Here is a 14,612-nt window from a genome sequence, read left to right as displayed (position 1 = left end):
AAGTAGTGGTCACACAGCCTGTGATATAGAAGTACATCTGTTCCACATACTGAACCAAAAAAATCTGATGCTTGACCGTCCAAAATGTGGACAAATGGATGGGAATAACTACTGATAAAATTGTTTTTGGCACGTTCAGCTGTAATTATCTGTAATTGAGTATATTTTGCATCACCATAATGTAGCTGACTGAATCTCAGTTAAAAGAAAAGCGGTCTAATGATGTACATGCTGGAAGTTTAACAAAGATGAGCGCTGGAATGGGTGACTCATTTCGACAATTTGAAGCACAGAAGTAGAAGAACACATATAACAAGTAAAACAAAACCTCTTTAAACTTGTATCTATTTTTGATCTTTATATAATCAACAACTAAAAACAAAACCCTTTCGTTCTCCTTTCCCAGTAAAATCCTAGCCAGGGGGGTGGAACTGCTTTAATAAAACCTGCATGCTCTTTGCAGCAGCCTGCTGTAATTACGCCGTCATGTTGGCGACGCTATGCACAGCAGCACCGGTGTCAAGAGACAGACGGGGCCCCACTGCTGGACTGAAACTGTCTCAGCTTCCCATCCAGGGTCCCAGTCAGCAGCTAAGACAGACAGAGAAAAAAAATTACATCACGTTTAGCTTGTGGATGATATTTCCCAGGAACTGTGTCACACATCACTCTCCTTTTTACGACTCTCTATTTCGAGGACCAAGTTACATAACACGCACCTGCTTCCTTAAAGAAGACTAGCATCACCGAGGTCAAGCTCCGTACTGGGTTTCTAATAGAAATTCCTGATTTTCCATACCTGCCATTTTTCACAAAAAACATGAAGCCTCTGGCCTGATGTTTGTTATATAACTTTGTTTAATCAGACGTGGAGCTTGAGGTTCCTGCCAGTGCTATTCATGGTGAGTCAACTGTTTACAGATTAATAAGGCACCCACACATCAAATAAACATTAACCCCACACCCTGCACACCCCTTTAACTCTCTCACCGACATGTGGATGAGGCACACTGACAAGCACATGTACACAAAACACCTCTTCGCTATATTTTTTAGTGAGAAGGGAAGATTGTCTCATCTGTTTCTATCAGCCAGCAGAGCAGATGAGGGTGAGGGAGCATTACCTCAACACTCTGACAGCCAGTAAGCTGCAATAGCAACACAAAACCCCTGGGATTCAGAATGAGGCTTGTGATACATATTCATATCTGCAGCTGCTCAAAGTATATATGATTTGATGGGACAATCATATTTCAAGATAGTTTTATTTTTACAATACTTTATTTTCAAGCACATGTGGTGTGTAAGACCAGGGAACGCAACAAACCATTTCAAATCTTTTTCATACTACTTCAAGACAAGGTTATTTGTACTACCCTTAATCCCACTTAGGGACTTAAAGGACTCCACACATCCTACATTCTGAAAAATAAATGAAAACAACCCAACAAATTGCAAACCAAATGGGAATGTTTGGGTAAATGTGCCAATCTGCTGTGAAGCATTAATGTCATTTATGGTGATTTCAGAGATTTTTTAGTTGGTTGTAAAGACAGAGTATCTTTTTAAAGTATACTAACAGCAGGAATCTTGGAGCACAAAGATTTGCCAAGCAGTGATAAAAAACACATTTGGTACAACAATAGTCCAACATTTTTTCCCATGTACTAAAGCAGTTTTATGGAGAAATGATCTTTTACCAGCAAGACAATGCCTGTGCCGGGAAAGGGAGTCAGAATAGTTGAGGTCTGAGGATGACACATACAACAGAGACATACAATGACACTGGGGTGTATTCACTCTTCCTTTGATGGGTGATCATTACAGCCTCTATCCTACAGACACACAGAAGATTTCCAGGGGTGTGTATGGTGCCCAAAGACAAGAGGATTTCTCCAGAACACCTACATAAGTGTGTTTTTTAGCATTTAAAAATATTTTTGATTTCCCCACGAAATACAAACAGACTGACAGATAATCTCACTAGCTCTTCCATTTTCAAGGAATTTTCTTTTACCATGTCTCCTGCTCAGTGACCTTAATCAACAATAGCCAACATGTCTGGATCCTGCCCCTGGGCTGCTAAAATAACTATTAAAACTTAAGAGGGTCAGAGAGCAGCTCCATTAGCAACCATAGCTCTCTTCATCAACTGTCACCCAAAACCACTAGACTATGCAATCACCTAGGCATTATACTCCTCACATGCACTGTAGAGTTGAAACAAAATCACAGATTTTCTAAAAAAGTTGATAACAACATTAATGGAATTTTTACGTCAGCACTTCCAGCAAACATCTGCAATCCGGCACATTCCATGTCTGCAACCTTTGACCTTTATTCACTGAGGATTAAGTAAAGCTAAGCCCATGAGGACTGAAGGTTTTGGGCGACCTTCAGGGTCAAAAGTCAGAGCATGTTGCGAGCTGATTCACTGTAGACATTTAGCATGGGGTCATGCTGGGCCTTCACAAGTGAGGTATTTCCTCAACATTCTACTTCTAAGAAACATAGTGTTCATTCGGTTTGATCTCTGTTTAAAGATTTATTTGCAATGTCAGATGTCTTTATGTAATCCAGTTACCATTGATATATAAGTGATTCACAAGCATTTATTTTTCACTTTTCAAAAAAAACCTGGCCTCTAATAATCTTAGACATAGATGAACAAAGTTGAAAATGTGGGCTGCATCTTTTATGATCTTTTTTGTTTTTATATTAAAGAATGTTTAGTATATTAAAAGTCTCATTCAAAATTTTTCAGGAATTTTGAGATCGTAAATCAAAGTGAGAGTTTGCATGGTGTGTCATGTGTGTTACATAATCTAAGTTATAGTCAGGCATGTTGTCTCCATACCGCGGAAAAAAGAACACAAATCAATAGTTCAAAGCAGGAATAAAAATGGCGATTAAGAATGCAATGTGGGTTCAATTTTCAGAGGCGAATGCTTCTGTCCAACACTGGCATTCTGGACAACAGAAAGGTATGAACAATATCTAAGGCTTTGAAGATATGAGAGAGATGTGTTTTCCTTCCCAAAGGACATCATTCATCTGTTGTAGAGCACAGGCTTTACAAATGCAAACAGACCAGGGTGTTCTGTACTGTACATGCTGAGAGGGGAGGGAAAATCCACATGAGAGATGGGAAAGGGAGCAGACAGTCACCAGGGTCACCTGTTTGATGAGCTTACAAGTTCATGAACTGTCAGTAAAAGAAGTGTTTAGTCTGTTGCTCGTGGTGATAGTATTGGTATTGATTTGTGTATATGATCCTGTAGAGCTCTTTTTATTGATATTTGTGCATTCTAGCACAAAGTTTTATTTATACTGCTATTAAAACACACTCCCTATTGTTTCTTTTAATAATCATTATTTTTACATGTAACTATCTTTATTTTTCTCTTAAAAATTAGGAAACTGATAGTAAGTTGACAGTAGTCAAAATTTGTAACTGATAAGGCAATGGCCAGCTATACTGCAAAATAATTAAAGCCATTTTTATTCCGAAACTGTCCAATTCTAATTGAACCGGTGTGAAATTCTTCACAGATTTTTTTCATAAATGTTCAAATAAATTGACAATCTAATCTCAGATCTTATCATATTCATTATTATTGAAGACATAATATTCTATTTAATAATTTAGTTTTTTGTTACTGTCTGTTACTGTTTACTGTAGTTTGCATATCTGGGTTGCCTTATTGCATTAAAGCTGCTCAGACTAAACAAAATGCTGTATGTCATTCCAATTTACAGTGTCATATTTCGGGTATTCAGGCAAAGACTATTAACTAACACCACAACCAACTGAGACTACTGCATGTGAAAGGTTTTGACACAATGCCTCTGCAACTGGACCCAAACTCCTTATTTTCTCACTTCCTGTCTCCAGCTGTGTTGAACACAGGCCAGTTGATTCCAGAGAAGCTGTCTCAGCTCAGTCTGCATCTCACTCTAATGTGACATTCTGGAGCAGACGGCAGAGTACAGCTCTGTATTTGCTGTCTGCTCACTACAGTAAGAAGAGAGCATTTTGCTCTCTGGTGTCAGGCAAAGAGGAAACAAAGTGATAAAATATAAAAAAAGGGACTAGCTTTCAAATGCCAAATGGCCACAAACAAAAAGATACAGTAAAAAGGTCTAGTGGGACGCCAGCTGCATTTTTTTTTTGTCTGCCTGCAATGAGCAAAGATGATACATGTTGACATATGGAGACAAGAGTAAGGGTACTGAGCTTGATAACCAATGAGATGATGCACTCACTGTTCATCTTACTAGTTGGGACGATAGAACATGTTAACTTTTAGAGACAGCTGCTTGTGTCAGCAAGCGGTCACAGTCCTGCACTAACTCCAACACATGAAGGGCAAATGAGGTCCAAAGTACTTGAGGGAAACTTCTTACTTAAAGAGGTGGTATTATGCTATTTGGCTTTTCCCCTCTCCTTTATTGAGTTATGTATCTTTTTTGTGCATGTAACTGGGCTTTTTCACTTTGCAAACCTAAGTCCAGCCCAAAGGGAGTTCCCATCTCCCACAGAAAGCTCTGCTCTGAACCGCTTGAAAACAGCTCGTTTGTAGTTCAGCCCTTCACTTCCTTTACTTGTGACATCACAATGAAAACGCATCATAAAGCTTGCCAAGCGGCTAGCGGGGGTCAGGCACGCCCTCAAACCAAGCTAGTCTGAGCGGAGGCCCTTTGGCTAGACTCGCCTTTGTTTGGTTTTTCATTGTAGAAATGTTGTACATGTACCTGCTTCCAGGTACTTTTTTTCGTATCACCTCACCTCCGTCGAGGTTCCAAGTGAGCTGAGGGATACTAAAATGTGACGTGAAAACACGACAGACAGCTGATTGGTCAGAGAGAATCGTCACTATTCAGTGCATCATCATTGTGTGCACCAGACAGAGGCCAGCAACAGAAAGTTTTATATTTTACAGTGTTCGTATAGAATTTCATCACTAAATCCACTTCTGAGAAGTTTTGAGGTGAGAAATCAACTGTGTAGATTTCGAATATTGACAGTTTTACGAGAAGTGATGGCGGAACAAAAATGTGCTTGAATATTTTCGGAGTTGAGGTGCTCTGCAAGTGGCTGCGGGGGAAGCCTGTACCAACCCGCGGGAGGAGCGTGTGAGGCCGGCCAGCCGCCCGCTCACAGAGCCCTCTGCTCCCGCCGTCACACAGACCGCTGCAGCAACAACGGCAGAGGAAAACACAGCTGGAAGGTTTTCATACCGCTTATCTGTTTTTACATTCTGAGGAATGTTGAAACATTTTAACCTTAAAAAGATAACGCTGTGTGGATCGCTGGTGTGTGTGTCGCATTGAACATTACGTCGTGGCAGTTGTGTGTGGCGTCGCTATGACGACAAGCTACGGACTATCTCTGGGTTCTATCTGCAATGGAAAATGGAGCAGGGCCGAGTAGAGTCGAGTCTGTCGATTTGCGCTATTGTAGCATTTTTCGGCAAGGCAGCATAGATCATCAGAACACCGGCAACAGTTCAACGTTTAGTCCTAAAAGACGATGCAACTCCAACTCTGTTTGCTTTATTGGTTGTGAATTATATTTAAAATAAACAAGGCAATGTAACTTAACATTCTGTTCAAGTGCAGAGTTGTTGTTAACGTTGGCTAACACAGCTAAAGTTATAGCTAACGTTATAATGCTAATGTTACACCCGATGTGAAAGCGACTGAGCAAACGTTCAAATTGTTTGGCCAATTTTTATGTAAAACTGAGTTGAAATATGGTGATTTTTGTAGTGGTTTATGGTAAGATGTGGAACAATGATGTTGTGTGGTTGTGGACTTGAGAGTAACTTTTACCATCTGCTAGGTTATGGTCGCAGTCTGAAGGGGCTTTGATTTGGATCACACTACCTTGTTTCTTACGACCCGCCCTTCTCTGCTTCTGATTGGCTGGTAGTTCTTACCTGGAAACTGCGCATCTGCAACTCCCAACAAAGATTTGTTGATGTCAGAGTGCTGCGGGTTCAGTCTCTTACCCAAGAATACTTTCACAGAAACAAACACACTTGTTAAACAACAGGAAATCTTGCTCACTATGATTCAATGATTCAATGATTCAAGTCTGTATGTTTTCAAACAATTTTTAATTGGATATTTTTAATGTAAGATTACTGAAACTTCTGTTTCTTGTTCTATCTCACACAGGCTCCGCCCTCTACTGGACTCTATGGGTACTACCTCCTCCAATCACACGCACGCACTTGCCCACTGAAATTTTATCGTGCACATAGCCGAAAAAAAGGGGTGACAGAGGGACAGAGGCTGATGCACACCACCAGACCTCCTCCCTCCGTTATGTGTCCAGCATGCAATTATTTGTGTTTCATGTGCACCTCCATCTTCGGCTCAGTGCGTACCGCGCTTTAGTCTCCACAAAACTGCACATTCACCGATGCTAAGCTATGATCCGACCTACGGCCCACACTCGAGAGAGACAGTGGGAGGGCCCGGGTCTTTGCTGCACTAGTCAAACCACTGGGACAGAAGCCCATGTCCCACGTCGCTCTCCTGGTGGTATCCGAGGTAGTAGGACCTGGGCTTCCTCCTTGCTAGCCGGCTGTCCGGCCTGCGCAACGGGTCGCCTACATTGCCTGGCAGCCGAATGAAGGGCTGCTGCCATGACGGTGACACAATGCAGCAATGCGAGCTAACTCTGCGTTCCCCGTGCTCTCACGACAGTGTCCACGGGAACACTGCTAGCTCACTGGCAGTGTTTGTAGATTCTTAAAACACACAACCGCATTGTCAATATATCCTACACCGAACCAGTGCAGCGTTCAGCTGACTAGCTACGACGGCACGAGTCGAGCTAACGCCAATCTAGATCAGATATAGCCGCAGAGACGCAACCAGACAACACGTCTCTTCCAGCGGTGCGGCCTGTGGCACCAGTGGAGAGGAGGATGCCCTGTCCTGACTCGGCAGCTGTGTTGATATTGACTGCTCCACTGACGACGCACTCACGGTGACACTGTTGCACGTTAGGCCGTCATTGGAGCAGCGAGCTGTGGTACGTTCAAGGACACCATGGATCAACAGACCGTGGGGGATTCAAGGACACCACAGAGAAGCAAGCTGTGGTGCATTCAAAGACACCAGGGAGCAACCGGCCCTGGTGTGTTCAGGGAAACTATAGCCCGTTCGACGTTGTCGTTTCCACATGCTGATGATCAAGAAAATGCTGGAGCCAGTGCAGCCCGGCAACTGGTTCACCGCCATCGACCTGACAGACGCATATTTCATGTCGAGGTCACACAGTAATAGGAAATTTCTACACTTCGCCTCTCAGGGGGTAGTCTACAAATACATTAGGCTCCCTGTCAACTACTCGCTAGCCCCCCACACGCTGAGCAGATGCATCGCACTCATGGTCATGGAGAGACTGAAGCCTTGAGTGATCTCCACACAGCCCAGTTGATTTTGCACCTCAACAGCCTGGGGTTGCAATCAACTGGGAAGAGAGCTCCCCCCAGCCACTGGGGGACTGAGTGTCTGGGGATTGTGCTCAACTGCAACACTCCAAGAGCGTATCTGTTGAGACAGGCGCGTCCCTTGGTGGTCCACAGGCTGCAGCAGGGGACAGCTGCGTAAAGCACTGTCAGTGATGCTGCTGTTGGGCCTCAGGGCAGTAGTCCATCAGGTGGTCCCTCTGGGCTTGCTGCACAGGCAACTGCTACAATGTTGGTTTGCCAGCCTGTATCTGGACCTCAGGAGGCAAAGGTGATGCGGTGCGGGTGCTGCTCGGCAGGGTGTCTTCATCCATGTCAGTCTTCACAGATGAGTCTCTCACTGGATGGGGAGGGACCTGCCAGGGGAGTGCAGTGAGTGTTGTAGCTCCCCGAGGAGAGCCGAGGGGGCCACAGACCACACATCCACAATCCACTCCAGGTTGTGTTTCTAGTGTGGTGGTACGTTTCCTCCAGCGCGTACATCAACAGACAGGGCGGAGTCCAATCCACGGCTCTGTTGGCGCTGGCAGGGAACCTATGGACGTGGACATCAGAACACCTGCGGTCTCTGAAAGCCCTTCACGTCCCAGGCTTGGAGAACGGGGGTGGCTGACCTCATATCGGTGGGCTGGCCCCCAACCGAGCGGGTGGAGACTGCACAAGAATGTGGTTCAGCAGATCTGAGCTCGGTTCGGGAGAGCGGAGGTGGATCTGTTTGCCAACACCCATTGCCCGCTGTGGTTTTCAATTCAGCCACAAGACAGCCCACCCTTGGGGATGGACGCGTTACACACGCATTGCCAGAAGGGCTGCTGTTTGCGTTCCCCCCCCACCCCATCTCATCCCTCCAGTTAGGTGAGGCGGGAATGCTTTAGTAGGACTTGCTGCTTGTGTTGGTGGCTCTAATATCTGCACCTTATGAGCCCCTGGAGCAGTCCTCATTGAAAATGCTATCTCTCGAACAGCCCTGCGCCTTGCTCTCACCTCTGCTAGGAAGGTGAGTGAGCTTGTTGGTTAACCCCAGCTGCATGCTGGTTCTTGGTGTCCACAGTGCAGCTGGATTGAGACAACATACCTCCTTTGTTCTTAAGAACATAAGGAGGATGTTCAGGTCCAGGACAATAAATCTGGATGCTTTCTACCCCTCTACCCCACTTAGGGTGCAGGGGGGTGAGAGTGCATCTGTTGTGTCCATGTGTGCTATGCTAACATCCTATGTGGCCCCACCCACTGTACCCATAGAGTCCAGTAGAGGGCGGAGTCTGTGTGAGATAGAACGAAGGTTACGATATGGTAACCCTAGTTCTATAAAAGCACAGGCGGAGCCCTCTACCGATGAACCTTGCCGCTCTGACACCGTCTGCTGAAGAGGCGGTCAGATGCTGAGGCTATAGGGACACTGCTATTTATACGTCACGCATGTACCGGTAGCGACGTCCTATTGGTCGGCTACGTGCACGATAAAATTTCAGTAGGCAAGTGCGTGCGTGCGTGTGATTGGAGGAGGAGTACCCATAGAATCCAGTAGAGGGCTCCACCTGTGCTTATAGAACTAGGGTTACCATATCGTAAGCTTCATTTTGGTTGTCTTCATCAATCATCAAATTTTCTTTTAAACAAAAAACAAAAAACCTTATTTGCCTATGTAGGAGAGCCCTGTTTATCATTATTATTATAACAATGACATGAGATATGATATATGGTATTATTATTATTAGTAGCAGTAGTAGTATATAGGTGGGTTTTATAGTTTCTTTTTTTATGGCCCCCACAATACACTATTTACTTCAAAGAGGTGGTATTATGCTTTTGCCTTTCCCCCCCTCCTTTATTGAGTTGTATCTCTTTTTTGTGCATGTAATAGGTTTGCAAAGTGAAAAAGCCCAAAGTCCAGCCCAAAGGGAGTTCCCATCTCCCACAGAAAAATTGGTAGTAGTACTCTATAATTTATAATAAATCAGATATTTTAAATTTTTTTCTGTAGTTTTATTTGACTCTTATTTATCAAAACCTTAATATGTTTTGTACTAAGTACTATTTATAACAATAAAAAGTCTCTTTTTATACTGCATTATGTCATGGTATCTTGGTATGGTCTCAACATAACAAAATTTTAAGGATAATCTTTTTTTATCTTTTTCTTAAAATAAGGGGAAAAAACAACATTGGCTGATATATCGGCTATCAGATTTTAAAAATATCAAATATCAAAATCGATATCGGACTTAAAAATCCCATATTGGTCGGGCTCTACACTAAAACTCTATGTAAATATGTTTAAAACTCTGCCTGAAAACAAGCACACCCCACACCTGCTTGGGATTAGTCAAAGCAAAACCCCCATTTTCATTTAATGGCTCTGGCTTGTAAATGTCTCCTACTGTACCATTCTGTTCATATACAGCCTGTCCCCTACAGGTAAAAGTTAAAAATTTCCCAATTTCTATAGTCACGTCTAATAAGGGCTGACACAACATACAGTCACTTCAACACCGAGGTTAAGAATTGTACTTTGTAACTTTTCATTACAAAATGCATATATTTGTTGTTTTTCATTGATATTCTCTTATTTTAAAGTTCACATTCTACATAACCGTTCTTTATGGTGTCCGATGGCCGTGCTGTTCACACTACACAACTTGCCGACGGGAGTCTTGAAGTCGTTGTGGTGTTCACACTACGTGACTGATATTAGACAGGGGGTCACACACTACATGAGTTGACAGCGGCTGTGTCACCCAAAGCTCGTCTGCAAACCATGTTTTTTCAAGAAAACACACGGGAAATGTTAAACGGGAAATTATGCAAACCTACACATGAAACAGCTGTTGTTTGTTATTATAAAGATAAACATTGTAAAGACAAAGAATATGTGTGAAAGAATGGATTAGCACACACAGATAGCAGGGATCGTCTGTGCTACAGAGAGAGCTGGGGCCTGTACCACGAAGCGAGTTCAACATTCCCAGGATATGTTTTCGTTATCTGGCTTAACTAACCCTAACAATCGCGATCGGGATAAGCGGTACCACGAAGCTGGTTATCAACTCGGTAAGTCAACCCAGGGTTTCCCAATCCAGCCGTGAGCGTGTTCACATAAAAGAGGCGGAGTTAGCAGCAGATGACCAATCACTGAAATGAACAAGTCCACTGTCAGCAGAGCGTCATGTTTTCTGAACGAGGATTAAACTCTAACACTACAGAAATACGACAGTAGCACGGCTGCATCTGACACATGCAGGGAGACAGAGAATCGCCGACAATGTGAATGCCTAAATGAACAGGTGTAGTCTATAATGCGTTGATATGATGTGTTCTTATGAGCTGTCTGAAAATATCAGCCTTATTCTTTCAGCTCGGCTGTGTGTTGGTGTTTCCACATTAAAAAACTAAAAAAACTCTAAACACTAAAGAAGTGGTCGTTCCACCTCACTTTAAAAAACTTCTATTAACTTCAAAAATTAGATTAATTTATTTAACACACTCGTAGGGTTCCAAACATTGTTCTAAATTAACTTCATAAAGCATTGAAACGAAAAATCCATTCATACCATAAAATGTGCTGAGATAGTGGTTGAAAGACTGAATCTCAACATTTAAGCTACTGAAAACTAACCTCATTACCTGCGCCCACATCGCAAAAGGTGGGGCGAAACATGACCAGTCTCTGTAGTAGGCTATACTAACCTAAAATAGGCTAGATAGCCTACATTCATATTAAAATTTAGTATTTCAATAATCCCAACTAAACTGCTCTTCAACCTCACATAAGAAAAATTAAACCCATTTATTTTAACGGCTGCGACAGGCTGTGTGAAACAGACTGGGAGCAAATAAATAAAATAGGATATTAAACACATCTCAAACCAGTAAGTAGGCTCAGCCTACTGTAAAAACCTGCAGGCAACAATAGCTTAAAGCTTTTAAATCAGTCGCTGTAGGATGATGTCGCTTTAGCCTCTAGAGTTTCTCCGTATCACCACAGCAAACATAAAGCAGCCTATAGGCTAAAACAGTCTGTGGAACTTCCTACAGATGGTGATGTCATTTTCCAAGAGAGCTGATTGGTCAGTAGGCGGCGTTGTCATAGAGTCGATCTCTTATCTGGAACATAACCTGCTCCGGAGCAGGTTAGCCGTTCAGCATAAGTAAGTAAGTAAGTAAGTAAAGTTTATTTATAAAGCACTTTTCTCAGATAAAATCACAAAGTGCTTCACAAAAGAGTAAATAAAAATAAAACAGTATAAAAGTTACCATGGCGATCTACCCCGGTAAGAAGTGAACCACCTTCTTGGTACTGAAAACCCAGGGTTAACCCCGAAGTTACCTGGATAAGCTCAAATCCTGCTTCGTGGTACAAGCCTCTGGAGGTGAGTAAAAAGTGTTTCGCAGTGAAAAGTAGCTGCCTGCTCTGCCAGCTGCCTGCTCTCATTGGCTGGATGTGGATGTCAAGTCTGCCGACTCCTCCAGATATTTGGCATGATATCTTTTAATCATTCAGATTAAAAGGCTCTTCTCACACAAACAAGGTGGTAGAAACTCAAGAACCTGATCGTGAGGCTTACATGGAAAAGTCACCAATTAAAAATCCAATGTATCTGAATGAAGGAATTCAATTATTTAGCAATGGAAGTAATATACAGGAGGTTTATCAACTTTCTTATAATGTATAGTAGATTATGTCAGCATAAATCAGAATAGTTTTGTCGTCCACTGAAAAAATAAAAAAAGACAGTGTACTCTATTGTCCTTTAAAATAAATCCACTTCACTAATAAGCTGATCTTTGGCAAATACCACAAAGACGTTTGTAGTGCTGATGTGGAACAATGTAATCGGAGCTATTGGCAGCTTGGGATGAAACAGCAAATCTCAGTAACCCAAATCCAGCACAGCCCCATGAAGTCTATTTCTCTAGTCTGACCCAGTACCCTATTTCTCTGAAGTCACTGCTGATTCGCCTCTAGCTACAGCATTTTTCTTTGCCTAGCTTTTAAATTCCAAAAATCATTGAAGGAAACACTAATCAAATTGGACACAGTTTGTTTGCCTTCCACCAGTCTAATCAGAAAAGAAATGAGAAAGAGAACATCCTTGTGTGTTGAACCAGTAGAGACAAAATCACTCCTGTTAGACTTTTACGGTAGGTCCACCACCAGAGAGCTTACAAAGCTTAACAGAGGTATGGCATGTGAAAACCCACAAGATTTTACAAGACAACAAAGTGAAGTGACAGTAAAAGTTAGGATCCCTCATTACAGACTAAAGTACAGGAATAAACCTGAGGGAATGAAACCCGGAGGTAGATCTGCCTACTTGATGGTATTTTAAGTATTGGGGTGGAAAACATGAGTGAAAAATGAGTGGAAAATATGCATTGCATTATCTGTCTGTGCCTTGCATCGGAAAGTTCTCACAGCAGTAAATACGAAGAACATCTGGCCCTTAAATGTGCCTAAAAAGTAAGGTGTGCACAGGTTGGTGACACTCTTTGTCAGTATTTTTTCACGTCTTGGTAAGGAGAAAACACAAGCTCATGAATTAAAGCAATATTGCCATTATGATACCACATGACCTTAATTGTAAGACTGACCAGCAATTTCCCAGGACTTCTTGAACCCCCTCCCCTCCAATTTTTGGCCACAAACAAAAGAAAAATAAAGACAGATGCATCCATTCCAGTCAGACATTAGATCAACTGTATCAAAGTTTAGTAGAAGCAGTAGTCACAAAGCTCAGTAAGGCACTCAATATATTTGACTGATTACATCAACTTTCTTAGGAACAGTAAATAAACACTTTTCAGTAAATGTGAAAGAGAGCTTTCTGTAACTGTAATTCTGTCTCCATGTTAAGAAGAGTGCTCATATAAATGATGAGGGCGGTAATGTCAGAGTCGAAGGTGTACTGTTATAATTCTGGATTCTGTAGAGATCAACTTTTTAAGTTTTCACAGATTTGGCACAGATTGAACTGTTGTTTCCCCATGTCCAACCACTTCATGAGGCTGAAGTGTGGTGGTTTCAAATATCTCAAGCCATCAGTGTGTTTCATCTGACAGCTGTATAACAGGACCCCACCATGATCAGCAGCGTCATAAATCTGCAGCTATTGATGCATGAGCAACATTTTCAAATTCTTACAACTGTATTAATCCCATCTAAACCAAGTGGCAAATCATAACCTGTAGGTTTTCATTGACAGCCGCGTTAATATTATAAAAATATTACAAGATGAATCCTACACAATTTATCCTTCTCTCCTGATCCCTGGTTTTAATATATCTGTCAACTTTTCAGGCATAATACTGCATCTTAGCCAATTATATAGAGTAACTGACGCTACCCCTTGTAATACAAATTATATAACTATGTAAATGTAATGTGAATAATTTGACTATTATTCAGAGTGAAACAAAATGTCAAGGACAGAGTTTTACATTATTTAAGTATAGCTATGATGGGTCAGAAGGAGAGACTTCAGTCTTAAAGAGGTGGTATTATGCTTTTTGGCTTTTCCCCTCTCCTTTATTGAGTTGTATCTTTTTTGTGCATGTAACAGGTTTGCAAAGTGAAAAAGCCCAAAGCCCAGCCCAAAGGGAGTTCCCATCTCCCACAGAAAGCTCTGCTCTGAACTGCTTGAAACCAGCTCGTTTGTAGTTCAGCCCTTCACTTCCTTTACTTGTGACATCACAATGAAAACTCATCATAAAGTTTGCCAAGCGGCTAGCGGGGTCAGGCATGCCCTCAAACCAAGCTAGTCTGAGCGGAGGCCCTTTGGCTCGATTCGCCTTTGTTTGGTTTTTCATTGTAGAAATGTTGTACCTGTACCTGCTTCCAGGTACTTTTTTTCGTATCACTTCACCTCCGTCGAGGTTCCAAGTGAGCTGAGAGATACTAAAATGTGACGTGAAAACACGACAGACAGCTGATTGGTCAGAGAGAATATTCACTATTCACTGCATCATCATTGTGTGCACCAGACAGAAGCCAGCAACAGAAAGTTTTATATTTTACAGTTTCGTATAGAATTTCATCACTAAATCCACTTCTGAGAAGTTTTGAGGTGAGAAATCAGCTGTGTAGATTTCGAATATTGACAATTTTACGAGAAGTGATGGCGGAAC

At 42.3% G+C, this 14,612-nt stretch overlaps 1 protein-coding gene across 2 annotated transcripts in view; it reads right to left on the bottom strand.

Annotated features, from left to right (window-relative positions):
* Positions 1-418: 418 nt before the first annotated feature.
* wdr27 (WD repeat domain 27) overlaps positions 419-14,612 on the bottom strand; it is a 49,062-nt gene continuing 34,868 nt past the window's right edge. For both annotated transcript variants that reach the window (XR_006828417.1, XM_046071110.1), the window contains one exon: positions 419-591. Coding sequence is in view for 1 of the 2 variants with exons in the window: in XM_046071110.1 (XP_045927066.1) it covers positions 520-591 (72 nt within the window). In the remaining variant the exon portion in view is untranslated. The remainder of the gene's footprint in view (positions 592-14,612) is intronic.

The sequence above is a fragment of the Micropterus dolomieu genome, linkage group LG15, assembly GCF_021292245.1.
Source record: "Micropterus dolomieu isolate WLL.071019.BEF.003 ecotype Adirondacks linkage group LG15, ASM2129224v1, whole genome shotgun sequence".
NCBI lineage: Eukaryota > Metazoa > Chordata > Actinopteri > Centrarchiformes > Centrarchidae > Micropterus > Micropterus dolomieu.
The sequence above is the reverse complement of the archived record's forward strand: the minus strand, read 5'-3'. Positions and strand labels throughout refer to the sequence as shown.